This window comes from Larus michahellis, chromosome 2, assembly GCF_964199755.1.
Source record: "Larus michahellis chromosome 2, bLarMic1.1, whole genome shotgun sequence".
Taxonomy (NCBI): domain Eukaryota; kingdom Metazoa; phylum Chordata; class Aves; order Charadriiformes; family Laridae; genus Larus; species Larus michahellis.
Genome location: NC_133897.1, coordinates 22,695,866 through 22,722,308, shown reverse-complemented (window position 1 = coordinate 22,722,308; position 26,443 = coordinate 22,695,866). Strand labels below are relative to the sequence as shown.

Genomic DNA, 26,443 nt, shown 5'->3' with positions numbered 1-26,443 from the left:
TGCATTTCAGTAAAAGTAAACTGAAAAAAATTATTTTGGTGTATTCCTAGTACTGTACGACGACATTGCATTATGTTACAAGACACTGATTTGGCCCCTGCTCTCAAAAATGAATTATTCAAGCAGCTCTAACTAGAGTGATAAAACATGATCTTCAGCATTGCTTTCCTGCTTTTTAGTCTGCCAGACGGGATGCTTGAAATCTGCTGATTTTCCCTACTTTTCATGCAGCTACATGTTCATTATTTTTATTCTGTTAAACTTTTTATGCGCTTGGGTCTCAATCTTTCGCGTGTTTTGCTGCAGTAGCTCGCTCCTGTTTGTGCACGCTCTGAAGCTGCCAGATGAAGTCTGGCAGGGGAACGAGGCGGAGATATTCTGGGATCTCGGGGTTAGGAGCTGAGCTCTTGTTTGTCTCAAGAGTAAGATGCTTCTTTCCCGTAAGAATTTTTGGAGCCTTGTAGGAAAGAGCTTTCAGGGTTAAAACATTGCGTTTGGCTTCTACCCTAGCCAGATCTTTTTGTGGATCTGGTGCTTCCCGTCCTTCATGAGCGTGCCGTACCTCGGTGTTGGCTTTAGCTGCCTGGCACAGCTGGATGTGGATCCAGTCGCAATGCCCTGAAGCGCCAGTAACTCCAGGAGGTGGCCAAGGGGGGCAGCTCAAAATTCAGCCAAGGGCAACACTATGATGTTCCCCCTGTGCGTGGCTCTGAACGCGCAGCTCAGTGGAACTGTGCCCAAATGTAATCGACACCACCTATTGTGATGGGAGATTGTACAGGTGGCTTCTCTAGTGTTGTCCATGAATTACGCTTTTTTCAAGGTCGGGATAATTAAATCTAAAAATGCTGTATAATAAACATTAGGATTATGCCAAGCTTAAAACGTTCCATAGTGTCTCTTATTTTGTGCCAGGAAGATTTCAGCCCTTATAAAAATTATAGTTTGAGAAGTATTTTAGTGGCTTTTTTTTATTGAGCTTCTGATTTTCTCTTTTATGTGTACCTTGACATGAGAAAAGATGAAAACAGTGAATGTATTTCAGAGCAAAAAGGCATGCTGAAATGAAGCGTCCGTGTTGATATGGCAATGGGCTGCAGAGCATTGAGCTGAAAACTGATTTGGAAAGGCTAAGGTTGTATTTTTCAGGTCCTAAATTTTCTGCGAGATGTCTTAATTGCAGTTTTCTATATGCTTTAGAAATCTAAAGCCAGACGGGCTGGGGCTGTGGGCAGGGACCCTGTAGGGCCTTTTGCTGGCCTGTGCCGGGAGCTGCAGAATCAGCTCCTTATTCTGTTTTTTTTCCTTCTACCTTCTACAAAACCCTGCCATAAAGTGAGTTTATGCTGCTGGCAGCACTTGATGTTTTTATCCTTGCATATTTTCTATTGTCTCAGTTTCAAGATGAATTATAGTGAGATTATAGTAAGAACATGTCTTGTGAATTTTCTTTAGTAAATCCGAGAAGATTAGTCCAAATTGTAGACATAAGAACAAAATATTAAAGTAGTTGCACTAAAATCCCAAGGATGAAACATCATCCTGAGTTCCTCTGAAAAGTAGCCTTGCCAGCTCCACCAAGTGACCTTCTCCAAGCCCGCTTCTTTCTCCACTCTGAAGTATTTTCTTATTCTGTTGCACGCAACCTTCACTTACCTGACCCCTTTCGAAGCATTTTGGTGAGCTTCAGAGATATTTATAATTGACTGCAGTGTTTTACGGTATACCATTATCGGTTGCCAGTTGATGGTAAGGGAAGCCCCCCCATGTCTGATGGGCACTCCAAAAGACTTTCAATGTTGCTGTGTCAGTGTTACGCTTGGGACTCGTGGTTCTTGGTTCATAAAACTGTATTGGTGTTGTTATAGCAGAACTTAGAAAATTCTATTGCAATCAAATGCAATTTATTTCCTGAGACAACTTTAAAAACACCTGGTTTATGGTGAATATGAAATTTTGAGATACTCATCAGTATTTGTTGCACATACACCTAAGTATTTGTGTAGATAACTGTCTGACTTGAAGAAAACCACATACTTACTAAAATCTTTAGTTGACTTGGTAGTCTTTGATTTTTCTTAGCAAAATTTGTATTCAAGGAAGTGTGAAGGAGTATAAAGTACTATGGAGCAGACACAAATTTCCTCACGCTGCTGTCCTGCATTTTTTCAGGGTTTTTATATTACTGCTTTGCTAATGGAAACCAGAAAAAAATCCTCGTAGTCTCATATGTGGCAGAGTTAAAAATGAGCTTTACCAAGGATACTAAATTTGAGTATTTTACATAAGTCAAGAGATAACAGGTGAGAAAATGGAGTGAAACTGGAAAATAAGCTGTGACAGAATCAGTGTTTTTTAAATGGCCCCCAGGTGTTCTGCGAAGAGGTATCAATGGAAATGAAGAGATATGTCATGTCACTCATGTCCCTTACGTCACGAGGACAGAAATATCCTGAAAAATATAGGTGTATTTATCTGCATATTACGGCATTCCTGGCTTTGACATCAGGCAGAGCAGCGTCTCCTTTCAGCCCCGCTGTGAGCTGCCCGCTGTGCAGCGCTGTGAAGAGCTCGCGGGCGCAGCCGGGTGAGCCCTTCCTCGCCTGCGCAGGCGGCCGGACGTGAACACGGAGCTGATAAAGCCAGGCTGCCAAAGAGTACGAAACCCTGGACCTGGTGCAGAAGCCGGCCCTGTATAATTCCTACATGGCATAAATGGGAAATTAGAGACTTTATTTTGAGTCCTTCTCCCCAGAGGTGGCACCGCTGCAGACTGCCCTTTATTCCACGAAGATTATAGTCTCAGCACGGCAAGGAGCTGAACATGGAAATATTTATAAAACTGGTCTCTATTTAGTAGAGAAGACCTATTTCTTTGCAGGGTCTGGTTTTATTTATATCATAAAGCTTAGTTTCCTATGCTAAACCCTGAGCCTTATATCCAGGGTTACAGATAATGAGCCCTAAGTGCAGCTCAGGCAAGGAGGTGCGAAATGGCCTTGAGCCATCAGCCCTGGGACAATGACGTGACCTAATCTAAACTTTGCCCGTCTCTGCTCCCGCAGCCTCTGGGATGCTCAGTCCGTCGCTTCTCCCTGTGTTCCCCTGCCCTCGCAGGCCCTTTATCTGGGAGCCAGGAGCTAAATGTTGTGAAAACAGCCGCTCTGCTCTCGCTGCTGCAGCGTCTCATTTTTAACGCAGTCCTAGGACACTGAACAAATGGGTTTGTTATTTTTATCTTACACATTAGATGGTACTCTGGCTTTCTGATACTCTCTTTCTAAATATTTTGCTTGCATTTTATAATTTGTGATGTACCTTTTAGATATACAATAAATGAAGGACGATGCTACCCCTTGCAAAGACTCGATTCTTTCCAAATGGGTGTCCCAAACTAGAGGCCAAAGTTGTCATCGTCATTTTTGATTTCTTTCTCAAAAAGACAGCATTTTCACCATTTCTGTGTTCTAATACAAGTACAGTCAAGTGGAAAAGGCTTAGAAATTAAATCGTAGCACTAGGCAAACTGATTCAATGGCATTGAAATGTCATTTCTAGAATTATCCGGCTTACTGGGGAATGTTTCAAGGAATAACCTTCTGGCGTGGCAGACTACAGTGCAGGGATTAGAGGGGGCTTGCACAGTGGGCCAAATTCTGCCTGGTGTTAATTAGGATTGTGTGAGTGTAAGTGAGGACAAGAACTGTCTCAGTGATGGCCATTTTATTTTTAAATCTGTGGTATGTTTGTGACGTTATTTTTTCGCGGCTAGGAGTGGGTTCATATCCCTTTTACTTAAAAAAAAAAAAAAAGATAATCAGATGATGTGTTGACAAATTGTTCTACTAAGTCACAGCATCTGTTTTGTTTTCAGAAATTTAGTATATGTTTAGGACCCTACTTTCAAGATAAATACATCTGATTTTAATTTTGTCTAATTAACCCTGCAATATTACCCTGTGAGCAGGCCCTAGAGTTTTGAAGGTTTCTGAAAACCTCCTTAGATCATAATTGAATGCCTTTTACAGAGGTGTTCCAGAAAAGCAAGAAGGCTCCCAAGGAAACCACAGAGCGAAGAGTAGGTGTGCAGCCTGAGAGGTCCTACAACCATGCCTGCCGGTGTGGGGGGACAGAAAGGAAGAAAGAAACTCATGACAAAACTTAGGAATTTGTCTCCCAAAACCTGTGAGCAGAAGGACATGGGAAGTTAAGATAGACGAGCTTTACCGCAAAATGTTAGCACAGGGCTTTGTATACTTCCCAAATTGCTATTTCACAGTGTCAGAATGAAATATTTGAAGACACAGCTGTGAATTTTGAGTTGGTCCAAATGTAGACTAGAATATGCCACCCGCTGCCGCCTTCTTCCAGAGGCTAGAAGAAATTGGAGCTGATTAAATGGCATTAATACTGTTATTTTCAATGCTGTTCTTTTGATCTGGGAGTCTTTGCTATTTTTAAGAAATCAGATCAAAAGTTCAAGTGCTAAGAGGTGCTATAATTGTAACAAGCTTCTAACATTGTGAAGTGAACTTTTGGAACTGTCGCTAAAAGGATGACTGCGACCGATTTAATGGTGGTTGGTGGGAGCTACCAAACAGCTTATTGAAAGGAAAATGTAGGGCAAAGAAGAAGTACTTGGATTTAAATTATTTTCTGAGGAAATAAGACAACATGTGAGCTGTATTTTGGCCGCTTCATTTCTACTTGGAAAAAAATAGCACGTGTGTGCTGGTGGTAAAGAGTGTGGAAGGGAGTGAGGAGGAGAAACGCACCCAGCCCAGCTGCCGAGCCACTGAGTGGCAGATCGTTTGCGGGGCAGTGATTTTTCTTCATTTGCCTTCTACTGGGCATCTGGCAAACTGCTAATTTCATGCTAATTTCCTGAAGTTCATTGTGGGAATGATCGGGCCAGTTTTTAAAGAATTTGTAATTCTGTTATTTAATTGACTGGTTTGTAAGTATGTGTTGAACATGGCCAGGTTTACAAAGCAGAAGATGTTGCTTGCAAAATAAAGCTTGTTTGTGTTGATATTGCAATTTGAAACAATTAATTTCAAGGATTTTTTTTTTTAATTATTATTATTCAATTTACTGCAAAAAAGAGATCTGACAAGACTTGAAGCCACCTGGCTTGTGAATGCTGACTTCTGCTGACGTTCTGATACAGGTATACTCCACTTTATAGACCAAGGAGCAAGCCTTATTCAATAATTAATTATTTGAGTTCTGTTTCCTTGTTTAGACAGTTGGAGTTGGAAAAACATTTAATGATTGCCTATGCTTACTTTGTTAATGTTTTTTGTACTCTGTATATGATTCTGGGCATTTAATATTATTATTCATAAGAATTCCCATTTTATTTATATATGCCTGTAAAGTATTTTAAAGTAGTTTTTTGCCACTGTGGAAAATGAAGACCTTTAAAATCAGTCCTGTGATTAAATGATAAGATTAGCTAGTATGTTTGAAAGGGGAGAATACAGTAGAAATGACTAACTTTCATAATTTTTGCCAGCCGCCCATGCACCCTTAGCTCATCAAGGAAGGTGCTGGCAGCTGTTTGTTTATGTTAAGAGGGGATGGCATTTATGTCTCTTGTTAAATCCTTGATTGACGCAAACTGCCTAAATCTCCTTAGGAAGAAACAATCACTGCGAGGCACGCTGGGACGGGTGGGCAGGAGACTCCTCTCATGCGCAGAGCGGTGTCAGGACAAACGTGTGCCTTGTGTCACTCGGGCTTGTCCCCGGAGGTTTGCTGAAGGAGGGGAGGGCTGCGGAGCTGCAATCCAACCCTCCCGCTGTGCTCCCTGTGCGCAGCCGTGGCCGGCGAGGTGGATGGGCTGGGCTAGGGACTGAGTTCGGGGTCAAAATCTACAATGCGACCATGCTTGAATTTGCTCTGACAATACCATAAAGAATAAGTCGTAAAAATAACAAACGGAGAGTTAATTTTTCTGTCCTCTATTGGAATTTCCCTCAATGGATCAATAATACCAGTGAATTTTTGTGTTTGTTTCTGAATGGAATTACAGCATACTGCTTTCTTTAAGTAAGCTGACTGTGCAAAGAAGGTGAAAAATTGAAATTATATTGCATACCAGCATGTATACCTTCCTGTCCTAGTTTAAAGAAATAACTAAACCTGGTGGTTTTGCAGTTGAGGCACCATCCTGGAGGTATTTAAAGACGGGTAGACATAGTGCTTAGAGATATAGTTTAGATTAGTGATGGTTTTTGTCAGAATTAGGTTGACGGTTGGACTAGATGATCTGAAAGGTCCCTTCCAACCTGGGCAACTCTATGATTCTGTGACCTATTTCATGACTTACCAGGCTTGGCAGTGGCAAACCAACACCTGGTCTTCCCGTTCTTTTGTGCATTCTTTCTCACTCAAATTCATGTGCAAGTGTGTCAGGAGATCAGAAAAATGTGAATAAGGAGAGAGGGGGTTCTCAACCCTCCATCAAAAGAGATTTGTCACAAAATGTCCTGTACAGCAGCTTTAAACCAAAAATACTGGAGATGTAGCAGCTTCCAAATGACCTGACTTTTCCAAGTACCTGAATGATATATGTTCTCCACTGCAAATTAGTTTATTTTTGTCAGGGCTGATCTAATGGATTTACTACAGAAATAATTTTGCAAGTAACTGATCTTTCTTTAGCTCTACCGGATTTCATAAGCAAAAAAGGACTAAGCTTTTTTTTTTTTTTTTTAAGGAAATTGTATTTCCTGACAGATCTCAGGTGGGGTTTCAGGTATTTAAAACAAAAGGTCTGCTGCTGTTTGAATTAATTCTGTTTTCCTGGGTGTTCTAAGAAAGTAGGATTTGGAGTAGGGGTTTCCTTGCAGTGTTTTGTCTGGTTGCTTTTTGAGGAGTGCCAATACAGGAAAAAAACACAGTAAGTTGAAGCAAAATGGATTAAAAGACAATTGGAAGGAAAATCATATTAATTAGGAAAAAAAATCAAAATATGGTGAAAGCAACAGGTGATATAGAGGGAGAAGAGAATGATGATGTATATAAGTGAGTGACAGAAGATGGAAGCAGAGAGAAGACAGAGAAAAGAATTAATCCAGAGATGAAGGTAAGCTTTTAAATCAGCTTGAGTAATAGGCATGGTTGAAAAAAGGTGGATTCTTAAAAACTGATCAGATTTATAGATATTCCTTTGAGGCAATTTGGTTGAGATCTTAATGTTTTCAGATATACCAAACTGAAATTTGGTATTCAAATAGTCAGATACAACTGAGTATTGGTTTGGTATCTGTAGCTCAGGGCTCACTGTTGTCAGACACCATAAAACTGTGCAAATTGTTCTTTTTCTGTGTTGCCAATAACTTTTGCACGGTACATGGAAAACCACACAGCCTGATGAAGAGTGCTTCATCTCTGACTTCTCTGTGCTATCAATGAAACAAAATATGCAATAATTAAAAATTCAGTCTACAAGATTTTTTCAGTTTCTAATACTTCAAGAAAGAGATGTATATGATGAATTCCATGGTTTTTTACCATCCAAGAGCTGGAAAAGGTACGCTGCAAGGCAGGCAGAGGGGTTTGGATGGGCAGGACAACACTTAGCACGCTGCAGCCATGCATCAGGTTCAGAATTGTTTCTGGAGTAAAGTATGCTCTTTTAGAAAATCCTTGTGTTTTACTCCATTCTCTTTCCCTCCTTAATCCCTTTCCCTTCTTTTATTTTGGTTACACAAGCAGCCTAATTGCTTTTGTAATTCACATTCTTTCTATTCTACAATATATTCACCTCTCTGCATCATGAGCTAATCCCAAAATATCTGTTATGTACCAGAAATGGCAAATGGGGTTTTGTGTTCTGTTTTGTTTTGGTTTTGTGTTGTTTTTGGTTTTGGTTTTTTTCTAGAAGGTTCTTTCCAGCAGCCTCTTGTCTAAATACTGCCCAGCAATCCCGTGGCATTCCCCGGATCTGGGACACAAAATCGTTCTCTTAATTCCTGTCACTGATTACTTTCTGCGTCTGACCAGTCTCTGGAGCTGAAGCATGCAGATTTAGTATGTTTGATTTGCTGCGCCACTGAAATCTTTTATCGGCCAAGAATAAAAAAACAAAACCAAAACAAAAACCCACCTAAACCTGTTCCCTCTGCAGCTGTATGGGAGGAAGCACAGTCTGGGGCCAGCCATGAAGTTTGAAATTCTCTCCAGGTGATCCAAAGTGAACATATACTTTAATTTGCATTACGTTATACTGATCTGAATGTTTGTTCTTACCAGGTAATTTGCTGTGGAAAGGTGAAGGGAAATAGTGGTTGGCATGGGTCAGTGTCAGTGAAAATTTGTCGTAAAGAGGTTTATAGAAATAACCCCATTGCAGGGAGATAAATATGTATTTTTCTTAATGGCTGCCATCAGCAATCCTAAATCCGCATGTAAAACGCCTGGAAGTATAGTGGATGTGTACGTAACCCAGGCCTTAAAGAAACATCAGCTGCATTAAACTAACCAGGCATTTAAATTACAGTGCTGCATCCGACACAGTTTTGTTTTCTAAATCTCCTTTTACATGCTTTACCAAAGCTTTATGGAAATAATTAACTGAGTTAAAGTGAAAAAGGAAGAACAGAAATAAGCCGATATTAGCAGTGCTCAAATTTGTCCAAAAGTCTCAAAGCCTGTAAGACCCGTGCGAGATGCTCTGCGCTGTGTGGGCAGTCGGTGGCCTGGCCCTGCCTGCCGGGGGGGGACGGCTGGGTGTCCCGCCAGGCGGGGACGTAGGGGAGCCTCTGGAAAGACACCGGAGAGGTTTAGCAGCACAGTGTCTGTCTGGGTTGGTTCCGTCTGGTGCCAGGTTGAAAGAAAACTCCAGATGAGCAGGTGAGGATATAAAATGGAAATACTTGAGTTGGCTCAGAAACAATGGTGAAATGATCGCCTGAGTGCGCTTTAAAGTACATTTGTGGCCATAAATGGGGCCTGGCTTTGCCTGTGGTTATTGAAGCTATCTAGCCCTAAGGCTGTTTCTGTACGCGGGTGCTGAGAAGCATCAGAGGTTTCCTGGCACAGGAGTGCAACTCTGCAGAGTTGTCGGAGTGGTCCCTGGTGTGTATTTGGCCAGGACTAACTCGCAGTCTTCCAGGCAGCTCTTTGGCATCGCTTGTGAGACAGCACAGGCCAGGTAGTATAGTATTCCTGCGGGGCGGTTTGGATTCAGCCATCCTCTTTTGAAGGGGAAGAGAGTTAGTTTAATACTATGCAGTATTAAAAAGCCAGTTGGCTTTGGTTCAGGAGCATGGTTCAGGCAGGTTTGATGCATTAGATCCCAGTAAGGGGATCCAGGAATGCTGTCCCACGCTAGTAGTCACCAATTTCTCTGCTGGGGCCCTGCAGTGATTGCTCTGCTAACTGCTAGGAGTGGAGCAGGAGCCAAATAAGCTAGGAGAAGTCCTGAACTTCCTCCAACCCTTGGAGACACCTCCATGTTTACTGAAAAAGTGTTCCTGTTTCTTCCCTTGTATGAAAGATGGGCATTTGCATGGCCAAGATTACATTTTAGCAATCATTTGTAAGTCATGTTGCGCTTGATAATTCACAGAGCAGTAGCTGTTTTGCAGAGTAATTTTTTTTTACTGCACAGCGGATCTGAAATGCAATCAGTGGTATTGCACTGTCTGTTAAAAAATGTTAAGACACTTGTTAAACTGTTCTCCATGTTCTCCTGCTTTTGCAGAATAGTACTTTCACAAATATGTTCTGTGTTGAAAATGAAACTTTTCAAACCAAATACTGACAATACAGAAAAGTTAAATAGGAAGTGCAGTGTCTACTGTAACTTCTGGTTAAGGGCAAAATCAGGTTTAAACGCTGAGTATATCATGTCCTTGGCCCTTGGAGAATATTAAGGAACTAATCATGGGAAAGAAGTGGACTGAATTATATTAGGGAGGAAAATAAAATAACGCTATCAGCTGAAGTCTCTATTTGCAGAGATAACGTAACCTTCCGGGCAGTTCCTGCTGTCATGGGCTGTCCCTCTGCTGCGTAGTTCATGGTCGAAAGCACTCTTTAGTGCTCTAGGGAAAACTCCTTCCCATAACCTGGTACTTGACAGTACTAACATCTGTCCTGACCTATGTAGTTCAATGGAAATGCACAACAGTTCTTTGAATGTGCATTTTTTTTTCTCATGTGTACAGTCGTCTAAAGGGACTGCTTGCACTTAGTACCACACATTTGGGTGTGATGTTTCTAGAGAATTTGTGCTTTAACACAGCAAGGGACTCCTTTTTATTTTACCAGGGGGAAAGGTAAGTCCTTGATCACAAAAACAGAACCAGAGTGAAAAAAAGAAAAAAAAACATAAAAGCAATGAAAATGAAACTTTAAGTATGTTTAACAACACCCTTCTTCCCTGGAAGATTTTGCAGAGGCATCTCTCAGCCATGAAGCCTTAGGGGCAGCTTAGCACCATGACTCTTCTGGGAGTTATGTTTTATATCAGCCCTTAAGCTAACTTTGAAAGTCGAAGAACTCAGTGGGCATCTCCTTTTCTTCTCTCTTTGTTCCCCTTATCTGTTAATTTAGCACCTGTCACAAAACACGCTGTACCCAGTTAAACCAAAGATTTATCTGGCTTTTTTCCAATAGTAGCCAGTGGCAGAAATAAGGAGAAATATAAGCACAGAGCAAGTGCGTGGAGATACCCTTCCACAAGACAGTTTATTCTCCACAAAGTGTGGCACAAGAACTGTGACAGTGGTACTATAGACAAGGTTTATTTAATGTGTGTTCACGGGCTCTCAAGAGATTCGTGTTCCAAAAACATGTCGTGTCCTCTCACTTTTTGGGTCCAGTTCTGTCATTTGCTGTGTATGTTATTTACACGACAGAGATACAGTTTCTAAACTTATACTGGGGTGGTTGGAATGGCTCAAGTTCTTTCTTGGGGACTGATCTTTGGGATCAAAATGCAACCGGAGAGATGCTTCTGCCTTAAGGGGTTTGTCTGTATATGAAATCTGTCGTACCCGTTAATTAGCACCTTCCTTCTACTTTAAAAAAGCTTCTTTTTCGTCATCTTGTGAGTGCACGACAAATGTTCTGCATGTCTTCCAAAGACGTGTGGCCTTGCAAGAGGATCTCTTGCTGTTGTCAACTACTCGGGGGTGAGGTGCTGCTGCTGGAGCAGAAGGCTTTCTCTTACACACCAAATTTTGGTGCCACAGGCAACAAAAAGATCGCATGTTCCCATTTCAAATGCTGGGGAGACACCGTGGTCTTCAGAACAAGCAGCCCTTTCTGACCATATTCTTCCTGCCGTAGCTCTCCTCTGTAAAGTGGTCAAAAAGCCCCCTTCATCGTACAGTCTTTTTGAAGCTATAGAAAATGCTGGTGATGACCTTCTCAGAAAATTCCAAGAACAAGTTAGTAATACAGGCTTCAGAGAAATACAGGAGGCCTGGGGCCCAAACACTCAGGAGAACAAACAGGAGTAAAAAAATATAAGGTAGCAGGTCAGTAACCATTCATCTGTGTGCTGAAAAATGTAGGAGCTCTCTGGAAATCAGAATATGATTATGTAGGTGAGCACAAGGGAATTCAATTAAAGCTGACCAAATGCTTAATTGCTTTATTTTGTAGTCTTAATCTTCTTTCAAAGTAGGCTCTGTGTGTAACATATTGTAATTTAACCTTGGTATGACTGTGGTTTTTGTCATTCTTTCCATGCTTATAATAACAATAATAATAAAAAAAGAATTACAGTGTTTGTTACTATTAAAAAGACTAAGTCAGTATATTTTGCTGTGCTACATTCTTTTCTTGGGCCTATTTACATGTCTTAATTGGCATGCAATTGCTTTCCTAATCCAGATAAGTAGTGTTGAACTGTGAAATGCAAAGTCCAGTGCCGTTTAGATTGATGGGTGGAAATTCTGCTGTTGTTTGCAAAGGATAACTGGAAATTCTGCATTGCGGGCCTGAAAAAACTATAACTTCTGTAGGCTGTAGTATTCTGTGATAAATGGTGAAAATACATGAAATACGATAGATGAGAGTGTGAATAATCCACAGTTATTGCATTGGTACAAGTTGGAAAAATAATTTTAAAATAACTTATTTTTAGTCCTTTTAATTAATTGTTGTACTGACCTATTTTTGATATAATCTTAGAGGCTGTAATCTGAAGAGCATTCTCTGATTCCTGTAAACCCGTGCGCTTCACTGGGTAGTAGTTCTGGTTCATGTATTTATTTCAGCAAGGCTTTTTCTATAGTAGTGACACCGAATTCTTCACAAGGATTTAGTGATAATCCTGTTAATATTTTATTGTTTGTGCAATTACAAGGATGGATATGGATATCCTTATGTTACGTTTTTATTGTCGGTAGGGGAAAAAAACGCAACTTTACAAGAAATCCTAATTGTTCTTCACTCGAGGAAAATTATCCGTAAGAAGGAAGTAGGTTATAACAGTTTGTTATATTTCTTCATTACGTATAGCCTAACAAGCTATCGTATGGAGAGCTTTCACTAATTGATAGCAATCCCTTCCAGACTTCACTCTGGAGTTGCACATAAACAAATATGCACATATTGACAATTGCTTTATGTGGGCTGTGCAACGGTACTTCATGTCGTTTCTACTTCACTATTAGATCGCTTTGCTGTCTCCTGAGGAAGATCACAGTTTATTCTAGGATATACAAAGTATATGTAATACTTTGGATACTTCGTGTAAAAATAATGTAGGGGAAGAGTACTGACCCTGGACCTTCTCCCTTCCAGTAGTTCCAGCTGTGGCGATAATGGTCTGCTGTGGTTTTTATCCTCTGTGCAGAGATGGATATGAATTTGCAAAGCACAGAAGTTAAAATAACACACTGGAATACATTTAGGATTTATGTCATACAAAATAGCATTATTTATTTCACTCCTTTTTGGGACAATATGTATTAACTTGTGTGTTTGATTGAACAGAATTGCAGATCAGCTCAGCTTTTCAAAAATACAGGCGTCTGTTAAATAGAAATGAATTTATACACACAGAATTGTGTCTGTTGGAACTTGCATGGCAGAAATGGGCCCCAGATGTTACGGTTATGTAAGGGCCTAATCTAAAGCCAACCGAAGAGAGCCTTGTGGGCTTCAGATCACGCCAATAAGAACGTTTTCAGGAGAATTAACATCGAAGGAGATTGCAGTGAGCTAACATTGTCTGTAGCTATTGTAAGTATAAAATCAAAATCTATGGATGGAGGGGTGTGCCTTATTCACTGTGGCTGGAGTTAAATTTGTACTTTGAAGGGGAAAAATGTGACATGAATTATCTTTAATAAAACAAGACTTCATTTAAATGTTAAGCACAACTGTATGTATCTCAGCTGTCATTTTTTCTGTTTACTTGAGTAAATGCTTGTGTGTGGGTGGTTAATTATTAATGTTTTGAGTGTGAGATACTTGTTTTGAAGTAGATGTCTTTTCTGCTTTTAAACAGCTACAGCATTATATTGCATAGCTATTGCTATGCATTGCAAAATAGAAATTAAACTCACAAAAGTTTGATTAAACTCACAAAAGAGTTAGGCCCTTGGTGGGTTATCTCATAATGCTTCACAGTGCGGTTTGGGTGGTGAAGGCTTGTTGCCCCACTGCTACCGACATCCTTTGCCTTGCTTTTGTTCCCTTTAGATATTTCATTTTACTGATACGGCAGAAAAAAAAAAATACGAAAAAGAGAAAAACCCCAAACCCTGAGTTTCCCACTAGGCTAGGTATGTCTCTCTCCTCCTGGAGGGGTCTGGCAAGTGCTGGGACCAGCAGAGGGGAGGGAAGGCACTGCTGGAGATACCAGGGATGGGGGCAGGAGTGGAGAGGGCCAAGAGCTCTGCTCTAAGCAGTGATGTTTACTTACTTAAATTGCTAGTTTAGCTGTTTTGTGTGATGTGTATGTTTTATGTGCTGCACTCAGATTCCTGTTAATTTCCTAACACGTCTTTCAGTGCCATCAGGGAACTTAAATTTTCATCTAGTGATGAAGTTCCTTCTCTGCAGAAATTAAAAATGATCTGTTGGTGCTCTGTGAATGCTGCTTTCCTAACCAACACCTGACCTTGACGTACTCCTGCACAGTGATCCTGCCTTGTGGATCTTGCAGTAAGGCAGTGTCATGTAAAGGTGAGAGTGCGTTTAGACTGGTGGAATTCCACATTTTTCCATGAAAGTGATTTTTGGCAAAGCAGTGTGTACTCAGAAGTTAGGAAGATCAGCATCCACAAAGATGCAACACTTTTCTCTCAGAGGCAACTGTTGCTCTTTCTCAGGACCAACAGTTTGCAAGACAAATTCCTTAAGTTAGCTGGTCAAAAATGAGGAACATGAAGGTGCAGTTCTTGGTAAACCAGGCACTCTTGGGATGTATTTTAACTGTAAAACATAGCTGTGAACCTTTTTCTCACAGTAGGTATTGAATCAAGTCAGCTTGCCATTATTAAAAAAAAATAATAAATCTTCTCTCTGTGTTATAGCCAGTAACCCTGCTGGTTTGAGTACTCACCTGTTTCAAACCTTCAAGCCTATTTTGCAATATTTAGGCATTACGGAATTTTCTCCCGTATTCTGTGATGGATTTTTCACCTTGAGCCCTCTCCCACTTCTAGAAAATAGTTTACTTTTCATTGGCCACCGAGACAAAAACAAGAGATTGACTTTATATCTGATAGTAAAGAAACTTTTCCTTGGAGGTGGGAGACGCTGTTTGTGTCCCTCATTCAAACCAGGCAGAGTGTAGTTGGGAAGCGGGGGGCTGTCCTACAGCTCAGCTCCCACCGTGCTGGGTGAGCGAATGGATTATTTTCTTTTGCCACAAGTATCAACCAGCCACTCTTCCAGCATCTCCCCTGGGACTCTGCTGCGTGAGTGGCCCTATTCATTTAGTGTGCAAAACACCAAGCGGAATGGCCCTTTGGTAAAGATCTGAGAGGGAACAATGAACCTGAGAAACCTTCATGAACTTCGGGATGTGCTAGGGAACCGAGCGGTCTCCTGCCGACAGGATTTGGGTGGTTTTGTGTGTTTTCTGGGGAAAGGCTGTTGCAGCAATTTAGGAAATCTGGGTTTGAGTCTGTTTGCTACTGAGTTGTTCACTCGGTGTGAGCTTTGACTAATTTATCATCTGTCTTCTCAACAGAAATGTTGCAGATGTCAAAATTCATATATATCAGCTTTGCGTAGGCCTATACAGTGTTCTACTGTCTTGTCATGTTAAATAAATGAGGGATTTTAATACCTTGATGTCTTTTGGTCAGAATGTGTCTTCCAAAAGGGTAAAGGAAGCTCTTCTAAAGTTGACTCTTACCAAGTGGTAACATATGTAACTTACATCAATGGCAAACGGCTAAATATTCACATTCATGTAGAGAAAGGTAACAGCTTGGACCCTACTTAACCGGAGGTTTTTGTATGGGATACTTGGATACCTAAAGAGTTGGCTGAGGAATCTCAGAAACGTGAAGTTATCTTTTGAGAGATTGTGTTAAGACTGATGAGGTACTTGATGACTGAATAAAAGCAAATATGATATCCCAGATAACTGAAGAAAAACAAATGCATTATCTGCTTTTAAAATGGGAAGGAAAGGAGAGACAGAACAATTCTCCTGTGTGTGTGTATGTGTGTGTGTGTATATATATATATATAAGGTTTAGATACATGGATTTACAAGTTGCTATGCATTACCTGTTCATGCATTTATCCATCAGAAAATGCCAGATAACATAATCCATAACGAGGCAGAATTACAATAAATTGCTTTAATTTGCTTGCCATATGCTAAGCATGCCCACATGTCCACATATAGATCAGCTGATGCACAATAACTTGGTGATGACAAAAATTACTCATATGTCTAAGCTTTCATTACTTCTGAGTTATTGACTGTTGTGATCTCTAACAACTCATTTACTCATTTTTGATCTGGTTTGTCAACAAGAACTTTTTTAGACAGACACCCATTTTCAACTTGGGATGGAAAGAAGCAGAGTCCAGGTACCTTGCTTTGTTAAACAAAAAGACAAAACCAAAAAAACTTAAACATTCACAAGCTTCCATTTTCTCATGTGCTTAATGGCATTTATAGTCCAAACATAGTAAAATTTCATAAGGTTGTGTTTAAAACTGGTTGAGACTTCTGATGAAAGCACTGTGCAAATACGGAGTGTTAAGATTTAATGTTAAAGCTACTTCTCCTTTACTGCTATGCAGGTTTAAAGAATGAATGAAAATAGTAATCATTGGACGAAATGTGTTTCTGTTCTCTTAATAAAGACCTTATATTTTTCTGTAAGTGACTGAAGGTCACTCACGTTTGTTCTAAGGCACCTTAATTAATTTGTCAGGTTACGCACAGCAGCAGCTTTTAACAGACCTCGTGCTGCTTAGGTGACAGTTCACCCTCTTGGGCAACAAAGGGCAGAAGTCATCTCGCATTTACTACACGCTAGTTCTGTGACTGTCTGCTGCTCAGAAGTTTAAAAAAATTAAAATAAAAAGAAAGAACAAGAGGCTGTTTCTATTCTATGGCTAGAAGATTTAGGGAGCTTTTGAAACTTTGTGATCAGTACCAGGGAATTTCTCTATTGCTGTTTCTGAAGCTTAAGTCATCTTATTTCTGTGTTTTCTAGTACAAAGTTCTTTTGTTTCAATATTGTAATGCCAAAATTTGCCATGATGACAGCCTGGTCTTGCAAGCTGAGTTTCAGCATTCTGTAAAATCCGCTGAAGGGCAGAAAATAAGCCTCTGGAATCAGAGCTGCCCTGTCCTAATTGCGATATTCCAGCTGGGACTGTGACTGTATATTCTTCAGAGCAGTTCTGATTTGCCCCAAGGTATTTGTGTCCCACAGCATGTGTTAAACTTTTTAAGGATGACAGTTTTGCCAGAAAGCTAGCTCAGTAATTGTACTGTAAAAACCCCCACTTTATTAATACAGTATTGCATCAGAAATTGCTATACTTCTCACAGCCGTCTAAAATTGTATTCGCTGAAGTTTTACTGTTTGCTTCCTCTGAAAACAGTAGTTGTTTTAACATTTCCAGTTTAATAATGCATCCTAGAAGTGCCTTATGGAAGTCAAAATACGTTACGCAAGAGGTTGTCAATGTTCTGGGTATTTTTCTTTGCTGCTATTTCAGGTAAATAGAAATATCTGTTTCATGAGAAATAAATATTTGGCGATCATCAAAAGCCTATGCAAGTTTTCTACTTATTTAATTCTGTTTTGGCATCTGAAGTGAACATAACATGGATATTGGTTTCTGAAGCAGTGGCAAAATTTTAACAATCCTGCATTCCCAGCCTCCCCTTGAAGAAAAAAAGCAAACCTGATCATGTGTAAACCAAAAGTCACTTCTAGTTTCAGTGAGTTAGAGTAGTTAGCAATATGGTATGCAGCTAATATAAATAAGAAATCCCATTTTAAGTTGTGGGGGGAGGGAAGAGGATAACTCTATACTGACCTTGGTACACCTTAAGAGTGGCTGTGTGAAACTACGTCTAGAAATCCATTAATATAAATGGAAGCCAGTCTGAAGTCTTTATTTAAAAAAAAAATAAAAATAATAATGACTCTGTTTTGATTCTTATTGTGAGGTATATAGGTGGGGTCTGCCCTTCCCTCTCCCAACTACCATCGACTTTACAGAGTGTAATCAGTGTTAAGAGTTTGGCTTTTGGAAATAGGCAATGTTTTCAGCTCCAACAGGCTGGAGTTTTGACTTTATGGGGCTTTGCTCGCCTAGCATGCCTATTAAAGACCAGTCTCGAGGCGTAAGCAGAGAAGATTGCCTAGCTCACTGAGCAGCTGGAGCCAAAAAAAATGTTTGTGCTTGTTGCTACTCTCCGGAGTCACTGCCTCATCATTTATTATCTCAGTGGTAGCAGGAGCAGAAAGCGGCTTCTCCGCAGCTCTTTCTCTGTTCATACCGTTCCGTGCCTGTTCCTGCCTTCTCCTTCTGCACCTCCAGAAGCCCCTGACCAATACAGACATGTCTTCTTCATTCTTCTTATTTACTTTTAACCTATTTTAAGCCAGTTGACCCTAATCTTGCAAACTCTTAAACTCATTAGGGTCAATAATATTACGCGTGTGAGTTTTCCTGACGATTTGAGTGGGCTGGCAAACGCATGGAAGTACTGCTATGCTGATGTATCTAGTGAGTTTGTTTTTAGGATGGCAGGTTTTATAAAGAACCATGATTAAGGTTCATTTGAATGCATCTTCTACCATAATATGTCTTTTACCTTAATTGTGGTCAAGCATAGTTTTCCTGTTACAGGGGAGATTTCCAACCTAATTGAGATTTCCAACTTGAAATTCCAGTGCCTAATTTCTCTATTCAGGAGCGGGGGGAAAAAAGAAAGAAAGAAAAAAATCCATATCCACAAACATCAAGAAATCGATCATCCAGTGTTCACGTTCAGAGACTTCTCTGTGATTTGTTTCTGGCAGCACAGCCAGTTGTTGTATGTTAACAGGAGGCCATGTGTGCTGCCAGGCATGCATCTGAGATTAATCAAATGTTATGTTACTCCAGCAAGTGTGCAGGCTTCGTTCCTACAGCGGCTGACGTCACCGGGCGCGCGGAGCCCTCCCACTCCTCCTTGGTAATTGATGGTGACGGGCTCTCTGCTGAGCTGTAACCTAACATAGGGACTGAATCAGATCAAGAGCTGAGAGAAATCGCCAGCAAACACTATCGCTCCATATAGGCAAAAGCTGGGCACTTTAAACCGGGCCTTAGACAGAGGAGTGTTTCAAACGATGGTTAATGCAGGATGATTTGCTGAAGTTTTCGCTGGCGCACTGCTTCGCGTCGGAGGTTTTGCTCCTGTCAGAAGCCTTGCTGCTGCTGGAAGGGCTGGCCCGCGTGGAGCGAGGCTGACATGCTTGACAGACGCCTGATGTCTCCTCAAACTAAGCACATGACTCCTGGGGTAAGCATATGTCGAAGGAGTGCAGGCCAGATGCTCGGGAGCCCTTTAATTTTACAATGCAACGTAGGGGCTGGCTTGCAAGTTAACTTAATTACAGTTAAACTGTTTCACTTTGCTCTCGTCTAGCCAAGCTCAAATGTTGTTGAAAAATGTGCCAGCCGTTTCGTGGACGTCCAAACTGTACTTTTGAGCTTCCTTTTAAAAAATGTACTAACTTGCTGTCACCTTGAAAAACGGTAAAAACTGGAGCCGAGGGGAAGGGAAAGCGCTCACAGGTGGCTGTTGCTGAGAGAGCTTCTGTCTATAAGCCTATTAAAACCGTTAAAACGAGGTAGCTTGCTGTTTGTTCTGTGGGTTGTTTTTGGGATTGTGCTAAATGATTGTTTTCTCCTCAATATGAGAGCAATGGGACTCTCTGCTGGCAGTAGTTTGAAGTACATTCTCTTTACAGACACAGATGTTACACTCTGTATTATCTTTGGTTTGGATTAAGTTGTAACAGGTTCATGATTTTGCTTTGGCAGCATTTGACCAGGTGCGGGTATCCTGGGGCAGGGACTTATGTATATAGTCGCCGATATCCCACTACAGCCGTGCTGGTGAAATAAAATATAAATAGATGACAAATAGTTTTTTTTAAAGTTCTAATTGAATGTGCTTTGTTTTCTTTTCTACACTGTAGAAAACAAAGGATGGAGATTAAAATAATAAAAGTAACGTAGGCATAAACTTAAGCCAAATGTTTGGCTTAAGCTTGCTGCTTTCTATAACTTTTATGAGAGATTTTAATATAGTTGCAGTAAAAGAAGTGTACCAGAGGCATGACAGTAGCTTTCCAGAGTTACTCAGAGAAAACCCAGGGACGGTGTCTTGTGTAACGGCTGCTCCACACCTTTCTTCGGGAAGGAAATCAGATCTGGATCACTCCTATTCCTGGATTGTTTAGGGAACTCCACATAGGAGTAGTTATTGCTAACATCCATTCGGTCCTTCTCCTATGGTCAACTTTTCTTTACTCAAATTAGAAACGTGCTCGTATCGTATGTTTGGGGGGGGAATGATGCAACAATGGAAGTGTGCCATGAAGTAGGAAGGTATACAACTACCACATACAACTCCGCTGGATTTGTTTCCAGCACGGATGTTCAGAACAGCAGAAATCAGCTACTACTAGAATCACAGAGTCATTTAGGTTGGAAAAGACCCTTAAGATCATCGAGTCCAACTGTAGCTATAGCTGTCTTTAGCTTTTTTTCTTATGTAATTAATATACTTAAAAGCTTAAGTCTTTAAGTTTTAATATGTATCTTTTGCAAGCAGTTCTTAAGAGTTCTGATGAGTTAGTGTGTATTGGGATTCTCTGACAATCCCAATACAATTATAAACATGGAAAAATTGGAGAATAAATTTTTTGGTGGGAAAAGAGTGTAAAATAAAAAAAAAATAAATTGAAAAATACTGTTTTCCTAAAGAGAAGCTACCTGGTGTTAGAACTTAGCTCAAATAATGTCCACGTTCCCATGCAACATTTTAATCTTTTTGTCTACTGATCATCAAATAATGTCATCAAGGGTTTGATTTATCTGGGCTATAGAGTAAAAGAAAGCTTTAACCTGATATCACAGAGGTCCAAAGAAGTCCATGCATAGTCATAGAGGTCCTGGTGGACGGAGGAAGAAGTTACTGTTTGACAGGGTAAGGGGATCGCAGGGAGCGGCGCTGTGGATGGGCAGCCCTCGTGGACTGAGAAGCAGCAACAAAGCAGGAAAGGTGAAGCGGAATACAGGCAGAAAAGAATAAAATTTGGCTGAAGGGATTCAGCCATGTGTATTATGTGGATTTCTGAACGTTTGGTCAACCCGTCTTTAAAGTGATGGTTGATGACCATTCGTTTCATATTTCCTCAGTTTCTATCCTAGTTTCTAGATGTGTCATGAGGGGAAGAGACCATTTAACTTTGTCATTTTGGCTGTAGTCACTTCTTGTTCAGAAGCATTTTAAAGGAAGCTGTGCTTGCAAATTAGTTTGGTTTTAGCAGTACTAGTCCTCAAACACTGTCTAATTGAAAAAGGAATTGTTTAGATGGCCGAAAGGAAAGTAGTGGGAAGATTTGGAAGATTAAAAAAAGAGATATAGCTTGAGAACTTTTTCTCTCATATTTCTTGGCACGTATAATTAAGTAAATTAACTATTGATATCAGTCTCTTAATAACAGATGTTGCATCAAAAGTGGATACAAATTGGATAATCGGGCAGAAAGTCAGATAACCCTTTAATGGGTACTTTTTTCTGAATTGCCAAATTTCAGCATGTCCCTTGTAACAAGTTGACCCCTGAAGTATCCAAGTCAATTAAAATGCTACAGTAGGATGAAATAAAATAATACTTATTGCATAACCACTGACATGTTTTCACCACCAACGCAGTCCTTGTGACATAGAAATTCTTCAATATGGAAACTTCTGTAACTGCCAGAAAGTGTAAGCACATCCGGCGCAGTAATTCCTTGTGGTCTCCTGCGGCCGTTATTTTGTCCTTACCTATCCCACTATGCAGAGAAGTGACATCCTGCCTTTTGCCAATTTGCCCAGATTTTCCTGAATTTATGTTTTTGGCATCAGTGGAATAGATAATTGCTGCTGCTATTTTTTATTCAGTTTTCAAATTGCAGTTAACCAGCCTCAGAACTGATAAAATTGAAAGGATGAATTCTGCTCTTTGCTTCCCAGGATGGAAGTGCAGCATAAAAATGGCGTAGAAGGAGGGGAGGTAAAGTGCCTTGAAACTTCATTGCATTTTGAGATGTCCGTCTTGTAGGCTACTAAACCACTGGGCTGCTCTATTTTAAAGTGACTTTTTGCTATGGGCCAAAATACAGAAGATGTTATTAATTGTGAAAATAGGTTTTTCTATTATTTATGTTTTTTCTATTTACACACATAGGACTTTTTGCTTTTTTTTTTTATTTCTGATCCCTGAAGTCCTTTGTTGTAAGTACAATATTCGCAAATGTTCACGCGCTGCTGGTGCTGCATGTACACTGCGTGAAAGCCTGTGGTTTATGTTGCGCTTGCAACTGCTTAATAACAGCAACCAATGTGCTGTGAAAAAGATAGTTGAAAATTCTCCATACTGACTGACAGGCTAAATGTTTACATTGCTGCTCATGCCATCATCTTATATTTAAACACGCTGCTGAGTATTAAAGCGTATGGACAGTCTTTGTATAACAGCTCTGATTTTTAGGTTGGTTTCCTAAGACAAGATTTATGCAATCCCACTTTCCATCTGTTAGTTGTGCTTCTCAGTAACTTCAATCCTATGGCCAATTTAAATCAGTCTTGCGGAGGTCTCAGAAGAACTGAGTGCTTATAACAGACCTTCTTGGGGGCTGGATGGAGCTGTTAAAGCCATTTGCTCGACATGCCAGTGTGCGAGAGTCAAGGCGCTCTCTGGGCTCCTCTAGCATCCAAAAGATAGCATCCAGCCAGCCCATGAGCACGGCGTTAACTCCAGAGTAGCTGAAACAAATGCTGCCTCTTGTTCCACCAGCAGCTCGCGGAAAGGGAAGGGGAGTTTGGGGAGGGGAACCGAGGGTATGGAGCATGTGGTGTGTAGGGAAAATGAGAGAGAGCTGAAGGTATTGTGGAGGTGTGTGTGGGAAACCAGGCTTCGTTACTTCTGCTGTTCACAAAACAACTTGTTTTTCTTCAGCTCGTCATTAATTATACATTGCGTTTTGCTGTATTTTAATGGATGTAAATTTCTCTTTTGTTCTGAATGTTTTGAGGCTGCCGAAAGGATGCTGACAGATTGACGATTTAGAATATTCATTGCTTAAAAATTATTAGCTTGTTAGTTAATTGTATTGATAGAATATTAGTATCAGAAAAAAAATATAATTGTGAAGCTCTGCTGGCAATTCTAGGTATAAAAGCTGAATTGCACTTTGAGTAGGCTCATGCTGATCAAAGGATGTCAGTAGAAAGACTGGCTCACAGTTGCAATAGTTGTAACGTAACTTAGCGTGTTCTCAGTTTGACAAAGTCCTCGGTCAGGTGTGTATTATCCTTTCTGTGCAATTCAGCACAGCCTTGTAAGTACGCAGTTCAGCAGCTCAGTTCAGCAGGATAGAGGCTCTTTGAAAATTTGTGTGACCCAGACATGCTTGGGCTTTACACTTTTCTCTCTTATTAAGAGCCTTATGATTGGGGGGTTGGACTCGATGACCTTTAAAGGTGCCTTCAACCCAAACTATTCTATGATTCTGCTTGTTTATTTAAGCACCATTCAGGGACTGTTTTTTGTTTGAAAGTTTCTGGTTGGGTTTTTTTTATGTTTTGTTTTGGGTTTTTATTTTTATGTCACATTCACATACACTTTATCATTATATGACAATGAAGTATGCATTATTTCTTGCCTTTTAATAATGTAACAATGAAACCAGTATTTTCAAATCATAGTATTCTATTCTGTTCAAATCAGAGTAACCTCTTCAGTATTTGCTTACTAGAAACTAGTAAATGAATATGTGTAAGGCATTGGAAAAAGTACTATTTGAACTTTTGAAATACTGCTTTTCAGCAATATTTCCAGTTCATCTCGGAAACGGGGTCACTTTGGCTAATGCTTAATTATATAATAGTTTCCATAGCTTATGCTATGATGGAATGCTAGAAAAGTCATTTTCAAGCTAATCACTTTGATAACTTTCTGCCAAAGTCAAAGTAAATCACTGAGTTCCCAGAACATCATGGTATTTTCTGGCTGAATATTTTCTCTCAAGAAAATGTGATCAGCTTCTATTGCTGTGTTTTCACATGGATCTCCCGGCTTCCTTAGAATTTGCATAGACTTAAACAAAGCAACTAGCATTGTGATGGCAGAAGTCTTTCATTTTAGGAGAAGCTTAAGGTGTCTGAACTAAATTGCTGGAGCCAATCATTTCCGTCTTAAATTTTAAAAGCAATTTTCTGCATTGAGTCTGGTTTAGTGTAAATCCATTATTCCGTTCATGTCATGTACAACACAACATACAACTTAGGTTCAGTTTTATGAATTTAGGAGAGGAGAAATTGTTATGCCTTGGAATTCAAAATGCTGTCTTTTTATAGGTCACTACCATATTAAGAGCAAAATTATGGATTTGATCAGAATTCTTATGCTGTTAACTTTTTTCATCGTGGTAAATCAATTGCCTAGTAATTTTTTTGTACTTAGGAGGAGTTTCTCAGTAACTTCAGAAATCCTCACCCAACTCACCTTAGTATTATGGATTTGAACCTGAAAAAGGTAGTGGGGGATGACTGCGGAATCACACTAGCAGGCTCACCTTTAAAACTCTTAACTGGGATGCAGAAAACGCTGGAGTGCCTTTCTTAGAGTATTAGAGCCCTTCAGTCTCAGACAGAGAAGTCGAGCCCTACACAGAAACGTGGTCTGAGGTATGCGCTTTGGTTTGATGCATGAGCTTTCAGTATTGACAGCACTGGGGTACCAGGCTGTTCAGAGCAGTCTTTTTATGAACTCCGATTGTGGATCGTAGCAAGAAGGAGGGGAAAAAATGCACTAAACAGTAAAATGTAATGAAAAATCACAATTTTACACGAATCTAGGAGAATATAACTTGGAAAAAATATGTAGCGTTTCAGTGTAGGAGAGGGAAGACCTTTCCACCCTGCCCTAAGCATTCACTAGGAGAGTTCTTACTCTCTGCTAACAAGATTTAGTTAATTTGAGTGGACAAGGAAGATTGACTAAAAGTATCTTACCTTCTTGCTGCATCTCATCAGGGCAGTTCTGAAAACGTCGCCGTAACATGTTGCATTAGTTCTCTGTAAGGAACAACTTACTGTAGCTATTTCGTCCATTACATTGCAAACTACGGACTCCGTTTAGCTCACATACTGGTTCTTCTGACTGTGATTCCACCGCAGCACACTGAGAGTTATTAGTCAGGGTTACACATCTGGCTCCCTGCTCATTAAACTGAAGTATGTTTCTCCAGTGCCAGGGTGACGCCTGTCCTCATAGGTGAGAGAGGCTGTTGCAACAGCCCATGTGCTGCCTAAATTACACTTAATTCCTACTGTGAGCTCTGAAGCAGGTCTCAAGTGATACATAGTCCTTTCTGCTGAGGCGAGTTTTCCAACTTTCACATTCCACCAGAATTCATTTCACTGGAGCTGGTTAAATTGTACAAGCCATTCGTCAACAAAAATTAAACATAATTAATAAAGCTTTTAGGATTGCCAAAAATGCGAACATCAGAAATAATAGATGTTCCAAACACAGTAAAAATGAGAGATGGGAACTGAGATTTGAAGAAGTGATGAAGCCAAAGAAACCACAACATTTGGTGAGAATCAATAACTTAAATTGATGGAATTGTGGAATGATGGCTTGTGCCAAAATGGCATAAACAAGGGCAAAGTGTGCCAAAATGCCTCCTGTGGCCTGCTGTTGCGGCTCTGCTGATCAGATGCACTTTTGTTTCTGAAATGAGAACAGAATTTGGAGATGTCAATAGCTCAAGTTTTACAAGCACTTTTATAAATGTGATTTTGAGATATGGTTGGACTTGGTACACAAATTATTACCTAATTTTAAAAACCAAAACGGTATTAAAGGACCAAGGGCTCGGACCTCTCTTCTGGGAACTATCAGTTGAGAAGTCAATGCCCCACGTATGGGAACTGGACAGCAATAGTACCCAGAGGACAACCTGTACCTCGAGCAGTTTTCAGGATGTGGACGTGGCTAGAAGTGGTTAATATCCCTGGTAGCTGCTGGTAGGTCCTGTGCGCAGCTACAAGCCAAAGTTACTCCTCAGTCACCAGCTCCAGGAGATCAGCATCTGGTGATCATCGGGTTGCTCGTGGCACTTGAAGCATTTCCCTGCACTGAGGAGCAGACATGTGCTGAGTGAGGGAGATAAAAGCCTTTCACTGAGGTTAAATCCCAGTGTTTATTTAATGTAGCATTCAGTGTAGCAGCATGTAGTGGTGATATTACGGAGCTAGATTAGTAACTTTTCAGTGGAAAGCTGTATTTTTAAAGGAACTATATCCATCACAGGCTATTTTTCCAGGGTTATGTGAGTTTTATACATTTTACTTCAAGATCTTAGTGTTGTCTGTGAAGATTGGTTCTATTATTGACGTTCTTGTGCTCAAAAACATATGCATTTCTCTTCTTGCAGTTAATAAGCACAACGAACATTATCTCTGTTTTAATCTTTGGGGTATTATTTCCTTTAAATGTGGTTGTTTTTTCCAACAGTTTTCTTCCAACCACTTAAAGCTCCGACAAAATTTACAGCTGGTTCAGAAGTGTTTGGCTGCACATTCAGTTGCAGGCGAGTGTCCTAGAGCAGCAGCGGCATGTCGAGCACTTGGCTTGTTCTTTCTGTCTATATCCCCATTCTCTGTGCTTCATGGCTGCAAGGCTACAAGAAGACAACGTTCC

At 40.3% G+C, this 26,443-nt stretch overlaps 1 protein-coding gene and 1 long non-coding RNA gene across 4 annotated transcripts in view; one reads left to right on the top strand and one right to left on the bottom strand.

The window, feature by feature from the left end:
- The window catches only part of CACNB2 (calcium voltage-gated channel auxiliary subunit beta 2), a 256,438-nt gene that overhangs the window by 109,292 nt on the left and 120,703 nt on the right, over positions 1-26,443 (top strand). Inside the window, exon 1 of one of the 3 annotated variants that reach the window (XM_074574510.1) lies at positions 16,637-18,976. The exons of the other annotated variants lie outside the window; for them this stretch is intronic. Within the exon in view, the coding sequence (XP_074430611.1) occupies positions 18,926-18,976 (51 nt within the window). The 5' untranslated portion in view covers positions 16,637-18,925. Of the gene's footprint in view, positions 1-16,636; positions 18,977-26,443 lie in introns of those variants that run through there. 3 annotated transcript variants of the gene reach the window in all.
- On the bottom strand, positions 15,780-25,068 carry LOC141738709 (uncharacterized). Its single transcript, XR_012585447.1, has 2 exons — positions 24,748-25,068; positions 15,780-19,572 (listed from the first exon to the last, which is right to left on the bottom strand). It is a non-coding gene; the product is annotated as an uncharacterized LOC141738709 (long non-coding RNA).